Genomic DNA, 22,302 nt, shown 5'->3' with positions numbered 1-22,302 from the left:
CTCTTTCCTAACCATGAAACCTGCCATATAATTGCCCATACTTTCAAGACTAGTGAATTTAAGAGCCAAATGGCAATACAAATTAATGTATAAATGTTGTGTAAGAAAGTCTGTACAAGCAAACATGTTGTAATGAGTGGTCAGGAGAGTGGAACTGGAGTAAGTGGATCTCTTAAGTCATTTCCCGGCGAAACCCAAAGGGGAGGATGGTAGGCATGGAGTTTATAAAAGAGGATCTCCTATTCGATATAAGGGGTAAATGGGAAGCTATGGGTTAGACTTGGCGGCAGCAAAAAGATTGCTCAAGTCCTTCAAAGCACAACCATTCATCCTGTGGTTCATAAGGTAGAGATGAACACCTCATGGCGACAAGCCATACTGCTTCAATTCTGCAGAGAAAAGGGGATCTGTGGCATTAGCACTGCTAGGTCCCCTTTGACAGCCTAGAGAATTCCATTCTTAAGGACGTTGCAGCGTCCAATGGAAAGACTGCAGCACAACAGGTGCCCTGTCCTGTCCTGCTAATTAACTTTTATTATCAATTACAATAATATCTCTAATTGTTCAAATCCTTTTGCTGATGTAGATTACATTTAGATGGATATTGGAGCAAGGGTCGAGTTTCGTAGTGAAGAGCTTAAACAAGGAGAGAATTGAAGAAAACCTCCAAATAGTTGATTGGGAGCTGAGTAAAGGATGAATTGGAGAAGATTGGACAGATTCCACAGCAAAGGTTGTTTTTAAGACTGCTTAGTTCTGAAGATGGAAGACCCTTGAGGAAATTTGGGACAAGAACCCTCTATCCTCCTGAGGAGAAGTTTGGTTTCAAACCCTGGTTTGAACAGACAGAAGAAAGTGAAACTTTGATGCAGGACTAGCAGACCAAAGAAACAGAGAAGGAAACGTAGACAGCCAGGAGAAAATAAAGGAGAATCTGCAATTCATTTACTTAATAAAAACTAGAATAAACTCTCACTATATTATAACACTAAATACTTGATCTTCACTTATCTCACATCTTTTGATACAAATATATTGAATAGGATTGAGAGGATTTTATATGTAATCTTTTTTGTCGAAATTACATAACTTATTGAACTTTTCTAAATGTTTTCACATATACATGGCGCTGATTTTCAATTTTGCAAGTACAATTCCCGAGCTAATTAAATATATAGAGGAACCTAAAGCAAAACATTTATATGTTAAACAGAACCAAGAGATAAATATTTACAGTGGAAATTCTCACAAAGAATATCTACAAAGTACAAACCTAAGCTTGGGACACTGAATAGAAAAATCCACATATCTTCATTGTTAATGCTGCTCGGAAGCAACAGAAGCTCTAGATCTACGGTTAATATGTCAAACATGAAGTCTTCCAAATGCTAAAAATGTTCATTATTTTCATCAGATCCAGATGAAAAATTGTATGTGCGCGTAATACGAATCTGGAAAGAAAAAAGAAAAAAAAAATATTCAACAAGATTTCTGAAAAACCAAGATGCATATTTTCTTTGATATTAATTTCATTTTTATTTTCGCCTCAATCCGCATGTTAAAGTTCCATCAACTGAAGGCCACTTATTAATTGAACCAAGACAATTATCAGATTTAATTATGAACCAAGACATGATTATTCATGCATATATAGATATGTAAAATTCATGCATGAAACAAACAAAAAGATGACACTAGCTCCATCATAATGAATAAGGGGTCTCCTAATGAAGATCAATATCCAACAATCACAAAAAAAAAAGAAAAAATCCGTAGGTGTAAAACATGAAGCAATGATGTCAATACCTGGGCAAAAGCATAAATTGCTCGTAAGATTCTAGCATAATCTGTTCCTAGCATTTGAATGACAACATCAGCCAGAAATGTTCCCCAAAGCCTGCAAGCATCCAGACATAAGTAAAATTTAAATAGTCAAGCAGCTTTCGCTTAAGGCGAAGCAAAAATATCAGGGAACAAAATAAGTTAGATAAATTCTAATAAGAACAAACCTAAGAATAATAATCCTGAGGTGATTTAGAACACTATAATTTCATATCTTTATCATTCCGCATCACATATATGAACATATAGCATGATCAACATATACGTGACTAAAACATCCATCTAAGAATTCTAGAGGTGGTATGAACTACCTAGTTGAATAGTCTGAATCAATAACACAAAAATTAATTGCAATTCCATCCAAATTTAAATGCAATCAAGTAGAATTACCAAGGAAGTAAAACTCAAAATGCTTGCACAGTTCCATAATTTAAAAACATTTCTCACATCAAATCATTGAAAAAGAAAAATAAACTGGAAACATAAACCACTCATGTAATATGACGTCCAAGGGGACATCTTCATGGATGTCTATTATTCTTAGACAACTCTCCCAGTGATAGCAACCATAAACCAAACAAGACAGCATGTGGAAAATAGAGTAAGCAAAATAAGTTGTTCAGAAGATGCACAGTAGAAGAGTCAGTACATTGGGCCGAGTAAAGTCATCATGCTTCTGAGACCTATATATCTTGATGCAGCACCGACCAAACCCTGTTAATAGCTACCCACTGTGAGAAATTGTGCAATGAAATTTTTCCACATGAAGCTGTTACTTGTTTGTGCTAATTCATGCTAGTAAGTTTCTTTGATAAATATGCACATTGACTTGAAAGGAATTCAGAAGATTTTTCATATTGCATGGAAACTCGAAGCTTGAACGATTCAAAATGATTCAATTTTTACACATAGTATATTTATTATGTGTGTAAATATAAAATGCAGGATTAATATTTAAATAAGAAACGCAGATGTTTTCATTGAATATTTATATATATGTTAACAAAGAAAAGAGAAGAAATAATAAAATAAAAAATTCCAACCCAACATGATTAAAGACGAAGAAATATCTTTTGTGAAAAAAAACGAAGAAACATCTAAAAAAAATCCTTACAACTGAACTCTGAACACCCAACACATTAATTAAATTATCCATTTACATTAATAAGTATAATATCCCTTCTATTAATTTCTTCGTTCTAACATCATTATCATCAAAATCCAAATACAGAAATATATATTTACAAGAGTGTGCGCATAAACAGTTGAGTATAAGATATTTCCCAGTATATACCCTCTTATAAGTTGATGAAAGAAGACTGATAAGATGAATTTTCTTCTCCCCTTTGAATAAGCTTATGGCTTTTTCAATTTTTTTTTTTTTCTTCTAGAATTAATCAACACATCATGTAATAATGCAAAGTTTGTTCTCATATTCACTTGAGAGGTTGAAGTCCTAGAAGCTGCATAGGCAAATTCACAGATATATAAATGGATGTGTCGAAAAATTAAGGGAAAACAATAAGCTACGAAGAACTGAAAAGAGCAATGGACTGTGACTGAATGTTGAAAAGAATTACAATAAGGGTGAACATTGTAAGTTAAATGTTATCGATTAAGGGGATACTAGTAGAGCTTGCTATTTCCATGACCAAGGGTGCGAAATATTCCATCTGTAATTTATAAAAGGTTTTCAAGTTGCTTGGACACATACATGAGAGGCTATTTATTGTACTTGTCTAACAGGTTTCTGCCATGAATACTCAGGTTTTCAAAGCTGCTGATGGGCTAAGTGTTGGAATCTGTAATTTACTTTCTAAATTTGTTCGTATTTCTAGATCAAATGGTTGGGTGGATGGGTAAGTGTATGTGTTTGTGTGAGTGATCTATATTCAGGTCCTAATCAAAAGAAAAAAGAATTAGCCTGCATTTTTTCCAAGTTAGATGTTAAAATATTGATCGGGTAATTGCGCAGTAGAAGGGAGTTTTCAAGAAAAATCTTATCATTGGACTCCAAAAGGACATTGATTTGTATGTCAATATATATGCGCCTATCAAGCAAAGAAGTTGCTCCTTTTGGTACAGAATGAAACTTCCTAATATCTAACAATGGGTGTCCCAAAAAAAAAGGGTTTCTATCATTGATTGTTGTTCTGTGTTAATAAGGGATCTTTAGTTCATATCATCTATGAATGGAGTTAATTGGTAATGCCTAAGTTGGTGATTAGACTTCTTGTGATTTGGAAGGGCACACTACATCAATCAGTATTCAAAGACTAACCCTATGATGTTAGCGAATCTACCACTGGATGCTCCATTTTAAGTACTTTCTCTCTCTCTCTCTCTTATGGATCTATATTTAGCATCTTAGGTTTGTCTCAAGGCATGTCTCTTTATCATCAGTACCCAACAGGTCATAGTTTACTTTTAAAATACCAGAGAAAAAGAGAAGATATAGCAAATTGAAACAGCATAAGCCTATAATTACCTGTTTTGCAGCAAGCATTGCTGCTCGAGACTCTAAATTAATTGCAGCTAGCTGCCCACCCTGAAAATCAAGGAAATCTGATAAAAATCCAATATAACTAGATCTATAAAAGCATAAAACAAGCAGTTGCTAAAACTAGATGGTGAACGAGAGGATACATACATGTAAAAAAAAAAAAAAAACTCTGCAACAAATGCTAAAAAAAAGTATTATGTCCTACTTATAAAAGAATAAAATACTTTCGCAAAGTAAACACAGATACAATTATGTAAATACAGGACACAATGAAAGCAGTTAGTCTATACTGTTAGAGTTAGTTTCTGTTAGTTTGTTAAAGACTGTTAATGGTTCTTGTATTTTCCTCCTATAAAAAAGACATCTATGGCTAATTATTGTTTTATGAGTTAAGTCACCTTCACTCAAACATTCTTACATAGTATAAGAACTTTGATCCTTACTTTCTTTTCTCAATCCCATTCTTTACATTCTTGGTTCCTTAAATTCACTTTTCTACTACCAATGTCAACCTTGAGCTCCGGTTCTGATTCTGATGTTCAACCTCCCATTCTTACCTCTGCATCAACCGTGGCTGGCCTCACAACTTCTGTAATAGATGGCTTTGTTGTCGTTAGTCAAGCCCTCAATCATACATTTCCAGTCAAGCTTGATCAAATGAATTTCATTCTATGGAAAGCACAAATGGAGAATGCTATACTTGCAAAAGGCATTGATGACTACATATATGGTTCTTGCACAGCTTCTCCTCAGTTCATTGAAGGAACTCAAACTCTCTATCCTGAATTTATTCAATGGCACCGCAAAGATCGACTTATACTCAGCTGGATCTTCTCTTCTCTCATGTCTGAGATGATGTCACAAGTTGTTGGACACTCCACCTCTGCCACTGCCTGGAGCACTCTTTAACGAGTTTTTGCTGGTGCTTCTAAAGCATGGATTATGCAGCTCCACTTATGGCTTCAAACAGTTAAGAACGGCTTTAAGTCAAGAGTTATGTTGATTGCCTTGCTGCCATCTCAGAAAGAAATCCAGAACAAGATCGTATTCTTCATCTCCTTGGAGGGCTCAGTGTTGATTATAATTCCTTTGTGGTCTCAGTTACCTCAAATGCCAATAATACCACTACCGGTATCCATATATTTATACATGTATCATGTACACCTCATTTCTCTCGTAAATCTCTAATCTAAAGGCCTTGTTTGATAAGAAACAAAAGCGAGAAAAAGAGTTTCAGTTAAAAAATGGACAGGGGCTCATCATGAAAACAAAAAAATAAAAATAAAAACCAAAAACAAAGAATCCCATTTCTCTTGTAAATCTCTAATCTAAAGGGCTTTGTTTGATAAGAAACAAAAGCGAGAAAGAGAGTTTCAGTTAAAAAATGGACAGGAGCTCACCATGAAAAACACACACTTTATGAAACCTAATCCTTTAAAAAATTCAGAAAATAAAGGACCACTAGCAACTGTCATTTTGTATCTACAGAGCAACCCACAACTAAATCATATTCCAGAATCCTTTGCAATCATCTTCAAATATATGTGCATTCTTTCCAACCAAATGACCAACACCAAACATTCTAAGGTAACTTGCTTTCTTAATTTCAGCAACAAAAAAAAACTTGCTTTGCACGTGAACAATGTGTTAATAAATACTAAATGGATTCACCCTCATTTATAGAACAAACTAGGAGACCATCAATAATGTAATAGTAATACTAATATCTAGGCCATTAAAATAATCATTCATCTGAATTTCCAATGAGTCAACCTAGAAGGGTATACGTGGCTGATAGCTTACGTGGTCGAGAGTTTGTTAGGGGGTTGAGGTTGTATGGGAGTAAGGCACACGACTTATGGTGAGGTATGCTAAGTAAGGGAATAAGTGTGAGTAGAGGGTAGTAGAGGGGGTGGAGAATTTAGTTGATGTAACCAGCTTTTGGGAGAGACCCTGGCTCTTGGATTCCAGGCTATCTAATACAGACCAGATTTCTTGCTCATTTCTGTTTTGGCTACTGTTCTAACCAGATTGTGCAGGAATTTTCTAACAAAGTGGCATCAGAGTCAACACTATCATATGGGATCGAAGAAGGATAATCCATTGGAGGCCATTGATGAACGCTTGGAGACCTTGCAAAGGGGTCCGATCAGATTTTCAGCATCTTCCTAGTCTGAATTTGCTTCAACACAGAAGTAGATGGATTTTCTAGTGGGTCACATGACTCAATTGTTGCAAACTTCTGGACAGCCACGCACAGAGACCACAGCTGCTAGCAACGATCGGCATCGGAAGGCGATTGAAGCTGATATGTCGTCGACATCGGGTCCACAGCCGATTGAGCAACGGCAAACGCCTCAGCCTCAAACTCAATTGGGCAACCCTTGGAATTACAGCGACAATGGATATGATCGTGATTATCGGCCCCCACGGATGGAACTTCCGTTGTTTTCAGGCAATAATCCGGATGTTTGGATTTTTCGGGTGGAATAGTACTTTTTGCTCAAAAGGCTATCGGAGGCACATATGTTGGAGGTGGCGATTATCAGGTTGGAAGGAGATGCACTGTCCTGGTTCCAATGGGAAAACCAGAGGAGACCGATCACTTCATAGATGACCTTGAAGACTTTGCTTCTATTACGGTTCCGCACAGTACTGGTGGAGTCGACGGCAGATGAATGGTTGTCGGTGGTACAAGAGACGACGGTGAAAGAGTGCCGAGTAAGATGCGAGACGCTGGCGTCAAGGATGGTCAGCGTCCTTGAACACATTCTCGAAGGTCGCTTCGTTAAGGGATTGAAGGAAGACATCAAAGGGACTTTGCACATCTTGCAATCAATGGGCTTGGCCCAAATAATGGAGACAGCCCAAAGAATTGAGGAAAGTCAACAATTACTCAAAACGGGCCCAAACCCACCATCTTCGAGCCCAAAATACAGTCCCAGCACTATCTCGATTCTGAAGCCCTTCTTTACTCTAAGGGTGCACACAAGTCGAATTTTTGAGTTTTTGGTGCATCGGGTTCGGGTTTTGCAGGTTTCGGCAGGAGAAAAGCGGTACCGAATCTGGTCAAAAAATTTCGGGTTTTTGTTCAAATTCAAGTTTTGGGTAGGGTCTGTTTCGGGTTGGGCTGGGCCAATTGGGCTTTGGGCCAAAAATGGGCATTGGTACAAATTTTTCAAAAATACTATTTTTTTTACACTTTCAATTTTGAAAGTTTGTTGTTAGTTTGGTGCAATTGATTTTTTCACAAATTGGGCCTCGGTAAAAATTTTGAAAAAAAATAATCATGAAACATAAGTTTATAGAAAATTAGGAACAACTTTTATCTCTAGGGAGACAGTTTCAGATAACTCAAGATCACTCCAAAGACAGATCTTCCTTCAAGAACATGCCAAACTCTTGTACAATTTCTTCTTCCTCCTCAGCATCAAAAGGTTTGTGCCTCCCAATTGTTATAAGCTCAATCAACAACTTCCCTATGCCTCAACAGTAGTTGCTGAAAAGAGTTTTTGAATGCATATTATTTGTTTCTATCAACAACTTCATTATGAACTTGAGTTGGATTCATAACTTTTAGCTTTGAGTGTAGTGAGAGAGAGAGTGTATGTCCAGGTCTAAAGCGCACCATAACCCCACTGGTTATGGGAAGAAATATGTCCATTTTCCCACTGGATTTGGACAAAATTCTGGTTCCGGGGGTCCCTTCGTGTCTTCTGGTCAGAGGTATTGGAGCTTTCGTACAGCCTTCAAGGTGTTCATGCTGACCCTTTCTAAGGATGGCGGCTCCGTAAGGATCTGTGAGAGGACAAGACTATCAGGTTATGAGATTTCATTATCCTTAGATGCCTCTAGATGGCTGTTAGAAGAAGTAATGTGGTTGATCGAGGCTAGAGATGACCTTAGGGTGCATCGGAGGAGAACTTTCAGGGATTTTTCCATGAGGGTGTGGCTGGAATGTTATCAAAACGTTAGAGGAATTTTTTTGAAGATTTCCGTACTCAAAAACAGTGCTTTCAATTCGATCATCATTCCGGAGGAGGATTTTGCTCAGGGATGGAAAAGACTAGAGGATTGCCTGAGACACTTGGTTAAGAAGAAGGGCTTTGATTCACAAGGAGATCTCGGAAGGAAGGTCGATGGAAAAGTCTCTTGGGCTTCTATAGTTAAAGGAAACCCCAAGGAGGTGATCATGGATGAAAAGGAAGGGGCAGTCAAGTTATCTAAGGATTGCCACACTCTGTTAACAGGGGATGAGGACTGTTTCGATTGGAGTTTGGCTGTTTTCATGTTCAGAAAGGAAAGCCGGTGCCCTTGGTCAGCTGTTCATGAGGGAATCCAAAGATGGTGGGGGAAAAAGTTATGTGTTTCGCATTTCTCAGACGACAGGGCTCTAATATGGTGTGCAAACGAGGGAGAGAAGGAAAGGCTGATCTCTACTGGCTCGGTTACTATTCCTGGATTGACTGCAGTTTCCTTTGCTGTATGGAGTTGGAGGAATCAAATGGAGTATTGGAAAATTTCTTGTACACATGAATGGATTGGTATTGAAGGAATTCCTTTGAATATATGGAACCACCATGTTTTCAAGGTGATCAGCTCACTCTGTGGAGGGCTATTAGCTATAGACAAGCACACTTTGGAAAGAAAGAATCTTTTTTGTACCTATATTAAAGTGAAGGGGGATGCTTCGGGTTTTATTCCAAGCTTCATCTCTTTGCCGTATGATGGCAATCAGCTGTCCTTGCGTTTGGTTAAAGCTAGAGGGAAGAAGCTTTTTCCGGTCCGCAAATTCTGGGTGAGGAAATCGACCAGGAAGTCTGGGTGTGGCTCGGGTCCCGATGAAGGAGGTTTTTCGGAGAAGCAGCAGGGGACCAACGCTGAGAACGAAGAGACGCGCGGGGTAGTGGAGGAGAGGGATGGCGGCGCCACGGTTGCCATGATTGATCGGAAGTTGCAGGTAGCAACGAGTGGGTCGGCGCCGAACACGAGTTCCATTGATGAGCTTACCGTTGCTTCACGTAACTCATGCCTGCCATTAAGGAGAATATTTAATAGAATAAAGTCTGATTTATCTATTAATTGTAGAGGGATGGCAAGCACGTGCATCTATTTCAAAAAGGTGATTCAAAATGACTATCCCACGTGGCACATTAAGGATAAAGACTGGGTTGTTTCAGCACTCTCTTTGGGCCGTTTTCATATTAATTTGGTAAATGGGCCTTGTTTTTTTAATTTGATTATCATGCCATGGGCTCTCTTCAATCCAATAAATCTTTTAAATATTTTGGGCCACGGTTTGGGTTATACAGAATCAATAAATAAGCTGGCCAACTCAAAAAGAATTTCTCCTAAGGAGTGTGGCAGTTTTTCACAAGGGATTATCTTTTTTTGGGATGATTCGGTGCGAAGGAAACCCAATACAAAGAAAAGTGTATTGCTGGAGAAGTTTGAGGAGGAGTCAGAGTTTAAAGATAACAAGGGTGGTTTGAAAGTGTATTCTCGCCGGCAAAATTACAGTGGCATAGACAGTAAGTATTTTATGGAAGATCTTGATAGGGGGGAGCCTTCTTTGGAAACTGTAGGAGAAGAGGAGGATCTTGTTTTCCCAATCGATGAGGAGCTTGATTCAGGCAGCTCAGAAGATGAATATGTGGATGAGATTGGAGACGGCGAAATAAATGACAAAGAGGACTGTGTTGAGATACCTGTGGGATGGAGGAAGGAATGAAGAATGCACTCAGGTTGAGGAAGATCAGGGGACTGCGTGCGTAGAAGGGTCGTCAGAGGGAGGTGTTTCGCAGGGAAGGCCTGCCTCTATCGACAATATTAGGAGCAAGGAAGAGGAGAAGTTGAGTGAGTCCGCTAGACTTCTTAAGTCTATGGATTCTCTGGGTATATCGATGATCCATTCTGCTTTGGGAGGGGAAAGTTTAGGAGACTCTGTCAGCCTATCTGAGAAAAGTTACCGGGAATTACGCAGGCTGAGCTTTGATGTTAACTATGGAAACAGGAAAAAAAGAGGCTTGGGGCACAGTTACAATTTATGAGGATGCTTACTTGGAATGTTAGAGGTTGTGGCAACAAGAGCAAACGGAAAGCAATTAAGGAATTGATCTGTAAAGTAAACCCAGACATTATTGTTCTTCAAGAGGTAAAAAGGAGTTCCGTTGACAGGAGTTTTATTGGAAGCATTTGGAGATCTAGGTTTAAAGCTTGGATTTATCAACATCCATTAGGCCGTTCGGGAGGCACATTGGTAGTTTGGGATACGAGGTGTGTTTCTGTACTTGATTCTTTAGTTGGGGATTTCTCAGTCTCAATTTGCTTGGAGGCTGAGGGGAAGGGTCCCTGGTGGTTCTCAGGTGTTTACGGTCCTGTAGTCTATGGTAGGAGAGAGTTTTTGGGATGAATTGGCTAGGTCGAGTGCTATTTGTGGAGATTACTGGTGTGTTGGGGGAGATTTCAATGTGGTTAGAAGAATTGAGGAGAAGTTGAATAGCAGTTCTAACACTAGGAGCATGAAGTTGTTCGACGCTTTGATTAGAGAATTAAAATTGGTGGATCCAAAGCTTCAAAATGGTCGTTATACATGGTCAAATTTCAGACACAAGCCAATTTGTTGTAGGCTGGACAGGTTTTTTCACTCTCCTTCGTGGTCGGATTATTATCCCTTCATTCGGCAGGAGGTTTTGGTTCGGGTAGTTTCTGATCATAGTCCGGTAGTGTTGGACTCTAGTCCTCCGTCTTGGGGCCCTTCTCCTTTCAGAATTGATAATGCTTGGTTGGAGCACAAGGATTTCTCTCATCTTTTCCAGAAGTGGTGGGGCCCAGCTAAGGGGCAAAGGGAATCGGGCATGATATTTATGTCAAAACTAGACTCTATTCGTGGTCATATTAGGAAGTGGAGTCATCATGTCTTTGGGGAGAGGAAAATGCGGAAACATTTCTTGGAACGGAGACTGTTTGAGTTGGATAGATTGGAGGAAGGGGGATCTTGGAATGAGAATCTCCTTTTGGAACGATCAAAGGTGAAGGAGGATTGGCAGCAAATTGTTTTTGAAGAAGAAAGAAGTGTGTGGTTTAAGGTTAAGTGTCGATGGGCAAAGGAAGGGGATGCTAACTCCAAACTTTTCCATAGCATTCTTAGTGCTCGGAAAGCAAGGAATTTCATTTCCAGGATTGAGGAAGATGATGGTACTATTTGGGATAAAGACCCCGATATTGAGAGGGCTATTGTGGGCTTTTATTCAACTTTGTATTTGGCGATGCCGAGAGTTTGGGTGGGTGTGGACGGGATTTCCTGGTCTCCAATTTCGTCGGTTATGGCTTCTTTCCTTGAGCGTCCTTTTGTTGAAGACGAGATCAGACAAGCAGTTTTTTCGTGTGATGGCACTAAAGCCCCGGGGCCAGATGGGTTTTCCATGGCTGTTTATCAGAACAATTGGGAGGTAATGAAAAAGGATTTGATGGATGTATTTCATGATTTTTTCAAGGACAGTGTTATCCACGAAAGGATCAATGAAACTTTCATTTGCCTGATTCCGAAGAAATTGAACAGCTGTCGGGTAAGGGACTACAGGCCTATCAGTCTAGTCACTAGCCTGTACAAAATTATTTCAAAGGTGTTGGCTTATAGGCTTCGAGGAGTTCTCTCAGACACAATTGCGGAAAATCAAGGTGCTTTTGTCGAGGGGAGGCAGATCTTGGACACAGTTCTGATTGCAAATGAGGCAGTGGAGGAATATAGAAGCAAAGGAAAAAAAGGTTGGGTGTTCAAAATAGACTTCACCAAAGCTTATGATTGTGTGGACTGGGATTTCTTGGAGTTAGTTTTGGAAAGGAAGGGTTTTGGTGAAGTTTGGAGGACGTGGATGCGTGGGTGTTTATCCTCCACTTCTTACTCCGTCTTTGTGAATGGGCGGCCGAGAGGAAAGTTTAAAGGTTACAGGGGTATTCGCCAGGGGGACTCTTTGTCTCCATTCTTGTTCACTTTGATAGCGGATGTTTTAGGCAGAATGGTAGATAAAGCTAAAAGTGCCTCGGCTCTAAGAGGTTTCTCGGTGGGCAAGAATAAAGTGGATGTGAGCCACCTTCAGTTTGCAGACGACACGATTTTCTTCGCAAACGATGAGGAGTCGCTGGAAGTTCTTTTGGACATTCTAAAGGTCTTCGGTGGAGTTTCAGGGTTATCTATCAATTTGCAGAAATGTCAGCTGCTGGGGATTAATTTGCAGAAAGAGATGGTGGATCAGAAAGCTAGTGAGATTGGGTGTGAAGTGGGTGATTGGCCTGTTCAGTATTTGGGGTTTCCTTTGGGGGCTTCTCCTCGCTCCAAAGGGTTTTGGGACCCGGTGTTATCTAAATGTGCTACTCGATTGGATTCCTGGAAGAGTGCGTTTCTGTCTAGAGGAGGGAGGCTGACTCTTATTCAATCTGTTCTGTCTTCCATTCCCGTGTACTACCTGTCGCTTTTTTGTATCCCTAAGAATGTGGCGATGACAATTGAGAAACTGATGCGCGACTTTTTTTGGGAAGGTGCGGACAATTCAGGTGCCGATCATTTGGTTTCCTGGGCCGATGTTTGCAATTCTCGTAGTCACGGAGGCTTGGGGGTTGGGAATTTGGTTTTGAGGAATAAGGCTTTTCTTATGAAGTGGTTGTGGCGGTTTCCATTGGAAAAGAATTCTTTATGGCATAGGGTGATCAGTAGTAGGTATGGTGAAGATGCTGGCTTGGCTTCTGGGATACAAACGTGGGGAGTAGATTTTCAGTTCGTGGTCCGTGGAGAGATATTTCTATGTTGTACGAGGAGTTCAAGCGTAGGGTCTTTTTCAAGGTGGGGAGGGGTGACAGGATTCGTTTCTGGGAGGATAAGTGGATTGGTGATTGTTCCCTGAGCTCACGGTTCATTGATCTAGTCAGGGTGTCCGAGGCAGTGAATGTTTCGATCAGAGACTTGGTGGTGGCTGATGGTGGTATTAGCTCGGAAGGTCTCGGCTGGGATTTCCGTTTTAGAAGGAATTTATTCGACAGGGAGATTCCTAGCTTGATTGAGATGTTAGATTTGATTAAGGATATGCATCTGCCGGAAATTTTAGAAGACAAAAGGATCTGGAAACCAGACAGTAGCGGGGTTTTCAGTTGCCATTCGGCCTTTCGCAGCTTAGCCTATGATCATTTAGGGCCAGAGTGGCTGTGGGCAAGGAGGTTATGGAAAAGTGGTGTCCCATACAAAATTAAAGTGTTTGGATGGTTATTATTCCTTGACAAATTGAGTGTCCATGAGAATTTGCAGAGGAGGAGACCTTTCCATTCCTTGTCGCCCAATCGGTGTGCTAACTGTAATAACAACAGCGAGTCAGTGGGACATTTGTTTCTTCGGTGCTCTTTCGCCAGCATCGTTTGGAATAAAGTATTACAAGAATTCGGGGTCGGTTGGTGTATGCCTTCCTCCTGTGCGCAATTGTTTCTCTCTCATTTGGAGGGAGGAAAGAGGGTGACGCGTTTATGGCAGTGTACCGTCCTCGCTACATTTTGGGCTATTTGGTTGGAGAGAAATTCGAGGACTTTTGACGATTCATCTTCTTCCGTGGACAACCTTTGGGATAAAATCAGGTTCTGGGTTGCCACTTGGGTGTATAGAACGAAAGAGTTTGAGGGTGTGTTCTTTCTGGATCTTCGTAGGGAGTGAGTGCATTTGTGGTCTTAACTTTTGTTTTTTAATTTTTCACTATGTTACTACGGTATTCCTCCGCCATAAGTGAGGGTTTTCAATATTATTGAGAGGAGGTCATTTCGACCTCTTACTCTTTTTTCAAAAAAAATAGAAAATTAGAAATTAGAAAAGAAAGGTGATTTTTTTAAGGTTTCATTTTTTTTAAATACACTCGGTTGTGTATTTTAAAATTTAGAACCCGACCAGACACATGTCGGGTTCGGATCGGATTAGGCCCGAAATGAATGGGTTTTCCGAAAAACTGGGTTCTCGGGGTTCGGGTTGGGCTGGTTTTGCGGGTCAAATGTTCACCCCTACTTTACTCCATTAACGGCCAGAAACATTACATCCCTCCCCATCTCCACTCCGGCAACAACGACGCGGTCTAGCTCCGGGCAAGCTAAAACAGTTACTCCGACCAAGCAACCTTTTGTGGGGCGTTTAACAATAGCGAAATAGCAGGATAAAAGGGCTCGGGGTGTTTGCTTCAAATGTGATAAAAAGTTTTTAAGGGACAAGAATGCAAGCAGAAGTTTTTACAGGTATTGTTGATGATGGATGATGAAGAAGCACCACTTAGTTTGGACTCTCCACCACCTACCCCAGACTCGATTAGTGAGGAGATTGTCGAAGAAACTTTGGCCACTTTGTCTCTAAACTCCCTGGTTGGAATATCATCAGCACACGCCATGAAATTGGCTGGGAAGATTGAACAGCAACAAGTGACAGTGCTTATCGACAGTGGTGCCACCCATAATTTCATCTCCACCGATGTGGTTAAAGAAGCTAATTTTCCACTCAAAGCGACAACTTGTTTTGGAGTGCTTTTGGGAACGGGTAGTAAGGTGAGAACAGAAGGAATATGCTCCCAAGTGACCTTAGACTTGGGTTCATTGCAAATAGTTACCGATTTTCTTCCATTGGACTTGGGTGGGGTGGATGTGATTCTTGGAATCAAATGGTTAGCTACGCTCGGCAATATGCAAGTGAACTGGCGCACAATGGTTATGATGTTTGAAGTAGCAGAGGCGTGGGTGACTTTGCAAGGTGAACCAACTCTATGTAAATCACAGATTTCATTAAAAGTCATGATTCGAATTGTGTGGCATGAGGGACAAGGGTTTAGGGTTCAATTGAGCCCATTAACCATGGTTTCTCCGAGTAATGATCAACAAGTGTCGGAGTCGGTATCGGGGTTACTTCAACAGCATCAATCCGTTTTTGACATGCCACCAGGGTTGCCACCAAAGAGAGTCTGAGAGCATACCATCACTCTCCGAAAGGGAGCTGGTCCAATTTCGGTTCGACCATATAGATATGCCGAAGTGCAAAAGGATGAGATCAAGAGGTTGATGGAAGAGATGTTACGGACATGGATAGTGCAGCCAAGTACTAGTCCTTTTTCGAGTCCCCTCTTGTTAGTGAAGAAAAAGGCTGGTAGCTGGAGGTTTTGTGTTGATTACAGAACTTTGAATAGGGAAACAGTGGCCGACAAGTTTCCCATCCCAGTTATTGATGAGTTATTGGACGAATTACATGGAGCAACTATTTTTTCGAAGTTGGATCTCAAGTCTGGATACCATCAGATTCGAGTGGCAGCTAAGGATATAGAGAAGACAGCTCTTCACACTCATGAGGGGCACTACGAATTTCTAGTGATGCCCTTCGGCCTCACAAATGCGCCAACCACCTTTCAAGCCCTCATGAATGAGGTATTCTGTGATTTTTGGTGCAAATTCGTGTTGGTATTTTTTGATGATATATTGGTTTACAACCCTACCATGGAGTCCCACAAGGATCACCCAGAATTGATTTTGCATCGGCTCCACCAACATCAGCAATATGCAAACCAAAAAATGTGTCTGTTTGCTCAGCCTCGAGTGGAGAACCTTGACCATGTGATTTCAGCAGAGGGTGTATCTGCTAACCCAAGCAAATTGAAGGCAATGGAGGAGTGGCCAGTCCCTAAATCCTTATTTGAGGGGGGTTTTGGGACTTACTGGATATTATCGGAAGTTCGTGAAGGGATATGGTTCTATTGCAAGGCCTCTAACGGATTAGCTCTGTAAAGATGCTTTTGGGTGGAATTCTGAAGCACAAGCGACTTTTGAATGTCTTAAAGCAGCCATGTGTTTAGTCCCGGTCCTTACTCTACCAGATTTCTCAGCTTCTTTTGTGCTAGAGGTTGATGCTTCGAGCTCAGGATTGGGTGTTGTATTAATGCAGCAACAACAGCCTATAGCATACTACAACCAAGTATTATCTCTGAGAGCCCGTAAAAAACCAATCTATGAAAGGGAGCTTATGGCGATTGTTTTGGCAATCCAAAAATGGTGACCATATTTGTTGGGAAGGAAGTTTTTAGTTCGTACCGACCAGCGGAGCTTGAAGTATCTTTTGCAACAACATTTGGTGGCACCGAGCATCAAAAGTGGCTAACTAAACTGCTGGGTTATGACTTCGACATCCTGTATAGATCGGGCTTAGAGAATAAGCGGCAGATGCTCTATCTCGAATGTATCAAGGGGTTGAGTTTGCTGCGATTTTGGCCCCTACTGTCATCTCCCTACCTGATGTGTAGGCTGATCCGTATTTGTCCAAGGTTATTCAAGAGATGCAACTGGGTAAGGCAAATGATGGGTACAGTTTCAATCAGGGATGTCTCAAGTTTAAGGGCAGGTTGGTGTTTCCATCTTCTTCACCCTTTATTCCACTCATATTGCAAGAATATCACGGTAACAATGTTGGGGGGCATTCAGGCGTGTTCAAGACATTTCAAAGGATGGTTGCCAATCTTCATTGGCATGGAATGAGAAAAGATATTCAGAAGTTTGTTGCCGAGTGCGCAATATGTCAACAAAACAAGCATTTGGCCCAATCTCCAGCAGGGCTGCTGCAACCTCTTCCAATTATAGCTCAAATTTGGGAAAATATCTCAATGGATTTCATAGAAGGATTACCCCACTCCAACGGGTTTGATTCAATTTTCGTGGTGGTGGACCGTCTTACCAAGTATGGGCATTTAATTGTGCTGCGCCATCCATTTTTAGTCATCGCTGTGACAGCAGTCTTTGTTCGCGAAATTGTCAGACTTCATGGCTTACCTCGATCTATTGTTTCAGATCGAGACAAAATTTTCCCCAGCTTATTTTGGAAGGAAACTTTTCGTTTGCAAGGCACGAAGCACAGTACCGCCTACCACCCTCAATCAAATGGCCAAACCGAGGTGGTTAACCGCTGCATAGAAACATATTTACGTTGCCTCGTCAGCTCCAAGCCAACTAAATGGGTGAAATGGCTACCGTGGGTAGAATATTGGTACAATACTTCGTACCATTCAGCAGCAGGAATGACTCCCTTTAAGGTTGTCTATCATCATGATCCCCCACCTTTGCTTCGCTTTGAGCCAGCTAGCACAAAAGTTTCAGCAGTCGAACAAACACTTCAGTCAAGGGATGACATTCTCGAATTGCTCAAAGTGAATCTCCACCGAGCTCAACAGAAAATGAAGGCACAAGCGGACCGTAAGAGGAGAGATGTTTAGTTTTCAGTGGGAGACTTGGTCTATGTTAAGCTTAGGCCATACCGTCAGAGGTCTATAGCAAAAAGAAAGAATGAGAAACTCAGCCCACATTTCTTTGGCCCTTTCAAGGTGTTAGCTCAGATTGGGTCAGTCGCCTACAAACTTCAGTTGCCTCCTGAATCGCGATTTCATCCAATCTTCCATATTTCGATACTTCGGGCAGCTCTTGGTCCTCAACAAGTTGCTACAACACTCCAAAGGAACTATCAGCGGATTTGGAATGGTCTTCAGAGCCAGAACAGGTGCTCGATGTACGTCCAAGAACTCACAAGCAACAGCCTCGAGCTTTGATCATAATGGGTGAACTTACTAGAGTTTGAAGCCACTTGGGAACACTTTAATGTCATTAGACAGCAATATCCTAGTTTCCACCTTGAGGACAAGGTGAGACTTTGGGCAGGGGTATTGATAGACCTCCCCTCGCATATGTATACACTCGGAGAGGTAAGAATGAGAAGAGCATACGTGGATGATAGCTTACGTGGTCGAGAGTTTGTTAGGGGGGTTAAGGTTGTATGGGAGTAAGGCACACGGCTTATGGTGAGGTATGCTAAGGGAACAAGTGTGTGAGTAGAGGGCAATAGAGGGGGTGGAGAATTTAGTTGTTGTAACCAGCTTTTGGGAGAGACCCTAGCTCTCGAATTCCAGGCTATCTAATACAGACCAGATTTCTTGTTCATTTCTGTTTTGGCTACTGTTCTAACCAGATTGTGCAGGAATTTTCTAACAGTCTCAATGTTCTTCAGCAAACGATTAAAATGTAAGTTTTCTCCAACAACAAAAAAGGCAGTTAGTCCTTTCTTTTGATGTTTCAGTATAAATCTTACTCTCACCTTGATGCACCTCTCCATTTTAGCTAGATTTGGTTGTACCTGATCTTTCTAATTATATTTTCAGCTAATTACAGTTTTACAACAAGACTATGTGAGCCCCTTTTCTCAAAGGCAATCAACTTTGATATGTACTGAACTGATCTACATAAATATACTCAACAAATTGTACAAACAAACAGTATTTGTTGAAACCCTAAATTCATCTGCGCACCCATAAGTAAATTACCAAGACTGACAGATAGCAAGGTATTTCAATTTTTCACATAAAGTTGCTTATATTTGGAAATTTAGCTTGCCTTTCAAGCTTTGAACAATGAATAACGGTAAGGATAAAAATTTATATTTCGCAAATTGATAGGATAGGACCATACCAAACATGTACCTTTTTAATAACTTCCCTTTTTATCTGATAATTTGCAGCTTCTGCAAACACCTTTCCGGATAATCTCTTTGATAACTACCACAAATGAAAATGGTAAATCAGAGACAAAGAAGGAAAAAAAACAAAACAGAAATATAATTATCCTACCAGTTGAAGAATCTTTGCCAAAGTGACTATACCACCACCCTATATGGGGGGAGAAAAAAAATTAGTTTAAGTAGAGAATTGGAGAACTGAAAACTTGCAGGCTATTTTATTATTTTAAGAAAATTAACAATACCTTCAAAACCACTGATCGGACATCTTTCAAAGCTGAAAGAGCCTGTACTTTCCATCGACTGAGTCCAAGTTCTAAACCACCTTCGGCATTGGATGTTCTGGAGAATTCTAATAAGCCTGGAAAAGCTTCAAGCTCTTCACTACATGAAGACAATTACATACTTAAAGTCATTGGGATAGTATAAAACGAAGGAAGGGCTTCTTGACTTTTCAAAGGAATAAAAAGCCATGAACACTAGTAATAATTAACCAAATCTAATGTCATTCAGCAAATAGGAAAAGAAAATTCGTCTGCACGACAAAAGCAACATTGCAAGGTAGTATACGATGACTATAAGAGTGCTCTGAGTGGGTAACTGCCACATGGCTGAAGTCACTTGAAAGGTAGCCCATAATGATAACTAACATATCCTATTGTGGCCATTTTGTCAAATTTTAATAGTAGCAAGGACAATGTATCTGGAACATTGACTGCAAACTGAACAAAATGGTAATATTTCGGCATAAGAAACACCATCCTAATTCTGTAAACGCAGTGGAAACGGTTTATTTTCTATTATCTCTCCCAAATTCTCATAAGGAACTGCAAATTAGATTTGTTCAGCCACAGGAAATAAAGACATATTTAAAAACTGAGAAATATGCCTTGGGAAATCATGCAACAAATGAAGAAAGATCTCTGCTTCGAGGTCTTCAGTTGATAATTTGTTTGAGCAACGAATGTTCAACTCCTTTCTTACAGCAAGTAAAACATTCCTATACGAAGGCCTCCAACCCCTAAAAAAAGGCATCAAATCAACTCTAATCATCAAAATGATAGTTTGAAACAAACTTTAAAGTATAAATTAAAAAATTCCAACTGCTCTAAATTGTCCATCACTTGATTCTTTTAAATACAAAACATCCATTACTCTAAATACAGTTACACGTGAAAAAGTAAATGGTAAACAGGACATTGAAGTCAATTATTCATTTGCACCACCAAAATAATTATAAAGTGCAACTTAGACAAAGTATCTTTCATAAGCTAACAAATTAAATCTTTGACTACACATTTACTTTGCCAATATAAAGCATAATTACCTTAAGGTTGAGCGAGCATCAGCTGCAAGGAATAAGAATCGAGACTCAAGCGCTTCTATGAAGTGCTCTCTTTCTTGAAGATCTTCTTCGATCATGGCGTAATCCACATCAGTTCTCTTCGTTATCGATTTGAGCAAAGGGCTAAAGTAACTGAAGATTAACAATCACATTAAGATCAATCATATTGGGTTTTCAAAGAATTAATATCAGAATTCATAATGCGCTTGCTTATGAGAACAAAAAATCATATTGAATTAAAATGATTGAGAGTTTTCAATTTGAGTATATCTTCACACAAGCTTGTGAAAATAGACATATACCTTGGACCAAAAAGGATATTCTCAAGCTCATATAATTCAGAGTCTGTAGCAAGGTCAAGCACTAACCGAAGTTCTGGATCAAAAGCACCTGTGAACTTAACCCAAAAATAACATTTCAAAAATCGAAACTTGAAGTGAGAAGTACAGTCAACAAAGCACAAATTTAAAGCGTTAAAAGGCAAAACGGAACCTTGCCCAGTTCTTGAGAGAGAAGCACGAGCGCATTCCACCAACCTCAGACGGCTTTTATGCTTAGGTGAGCCCGAAAATTGAAGCCAAATTCTGTTTGGCTGCTGAGAAACTAGGTAAGAAAAAGAACAAGAAAAAGGAAAGGGAAAAGAGAGAATGCAGGGAAATGAAGAAGCATACAGAATAGGTGTGTTTGGCGAAGGAGAACGCTGAGGTGGTTATGATCGGGGAAGCGATGCCGACTTTGGCAGCACTCATCGTCTTCTTCTTCGTCTTCTTACGCCACCTGCAACTGCAACTGCAACTGGTACATGCGAGGATTACAGTGGATATGCTTACATGGTGCGTGCGTGTCACTTGCACGTGACCAATTTTGTTATTTTTTTTTTCTTCAGCAAAAAAAAATTGTTAGTTTTTCAAGGGCGCATTTGTTGACAAACATTTTTTTTGTTTAATATTTATTTTAGAAATTTGTGGTGAAAGTTGATAATTTTATGTAAAAACTATACCTGTATTTATTTTTAAGACAAAATTTTTTACTATTAATATTGTTACACATGAGAAAAAGCTTAGCTACACACAATACTTACACGCAATCAAAGCTTCATTTTCATTTCTCTCTCAGCTATTTTTTCTCTTTTCTACACCATTTTGTTTTCTCTGTTTTGTTACCAATTCCTTTTTATTCTACCAGGGAAGCTAGGTATAGCTTATCATGCTTGTCTTCTAAGTTTCCTGCTCTACCGAAGACCTACTCAAGCTCGCCTTTCACGAACAATGTGGCTTCATTGATCTCTGTCAAACTTGATCAAAACAACTATGTGATATGACGCTCTCAAATCGATATTGCAATTCAAGGATTTTATCTTTTTGGATACATCTATGGTACCAAACTTGTCCAGCTAAAATTGTCACTTCACGTGATGTCAATAGAGTTGAGACTAAGGTCTCTGGTCCAGATTTTGTTGCATGGACTTGAGATGATTAACTTCCTCTAAGTTGGCTTCTGTCTACTTTGTCTCTTATGATTCGAGTCAAGTTGTTCATTGCAAGAATTCTTATGAAGTTTGGAGTGTTCTGCACTCTTTTTTTTTTCCTCATTCCAAAGAATGTGTTATGCAGCTCCAAGGCCAGCTTCAGTACACAAACAAAGGGGCGATGTCCATCTCTAAATAATCTACTCAAATGGAGAGTATTAGTGATTGTTTAGCTCTAGTTGCTCACTCTGTTCTCGAAGAAGATATGGTGACGTATATTCTTGTTGTCCTACCAAATGAATATGATTATACAATGGTCGTTGTTCTTAGCAAGAGTGGTGAAATGTATGTTAAAAAAGTTAAATTCATGTTGAATCAAGAGTATCGCCTTGAACAAATGATTGCATCTATGAATCTTAATCTCAATTCTGTCTTTTAATGTCGTGTTCGCAACAATGTTTCTCGTGGTGGTGGTTGGACTGGTCGAGGCTGATCTAGATCTCCTGCTTGTGGTAACGATCGAGGCTCTAACAGAGTTAGCTATGGTCAAGGTGGTAAATCAAACTACAAGCCTACTTGTCAAATCTACAGTA

General features: G+C 40.0%; 1 protein-coding gene across 5 annotated transcripts; it reads right to left on the bottom strand.

Annotated features, from left to right (window-relative positions):
• Positions 1–1,090: 1,090 nt before the first annotated feature.
• On the bottom strand, positions 1,091–21,080 carry LOC133822635 (uncharacterized). Of its 5 annotated transcripts, none has more exons than XM_062255036.1 (12): positions 20,913–21,069; positions 20,734–20,836; positions 20,544–20,631; positions 20,224–20,373; positions 19,786–19,917; positions 19,142–19,280; positions 19,009–19,047; positions 18,862–18,936; positions 4,331–4,390; positions 2,492–2,556; positions 1,807–1,897; positions 1,091–1,451 (listed from the first exon to the last, which is right to left on the bottom strand). In XM_062255036.1, exons 1-12 carry the CDS (start codon positions 20,988–20,990, stop codon positions 1,389–1,391), a joined length of 1,083 nt encoding a protein of 360 aa, XP_062111020.1. In that variant the 5' UTR covers positions 20,991–21,069; the 3' UTR covers positions 1,091–1,388. The 5 variants fall into 5 exon arrangements, with proteins under 5 accessions (XP_062111020.1, XP_062111021.1, XP_062111022.1 ...); XM_062255037.1 differs by having other exon boundaries at positions 20,734–20,833; XM_062255038.1 differs by lacking the exon at positions 19,786–19,917 and having other exon boundaries at positions 20,913–21,080.
• Positions 21,081–22,302: the final 1,222 nt, after the last annotated feature.

The sequence above is a fragment of the Humulus lupulus genome, chromosome 3, assembly GCF_963169125.1.
Source record: "Humulus lupulus chromosome 3, drHumLupu1.1, whole genome shotgun sequence".
In the NCBI taxonomy this organism is placed as follows: Eukaryota; Viridiplantae; Streptophyta; class Magnoliopsida; order Rosales; family Cannabaceae; genus Humulus; species Humulus lupulus.
This window is presented reverse-complemented; position numbering and strand designations above follow the sequence as displayed.

Bases quoted from the DNA above. Each gene is read 5' to 3' on its own strand.
- LOC133822635 (XM_062255036.1), bottom strand. From the start codon at position 20,990: ATGAGTGCTGCCAAAGTCGGCATCGCTTCCCCGATCATAACCACCTCA. The intron at 19,281-19,785 runs GCATATTTCTCA...GTCTTCATGTAG, and splicing joins TTGTTGCATGATTTCCCAAG to TGAAGAGCTTGAAGCTTTTC. The intron at 18,937-19,008 runs GTAGGATAATTA...CATTTGTGGTAG, and splicing joins TGGCAAAGATTCTTCAACTG to TTATCAAAGAGATTATCCGG.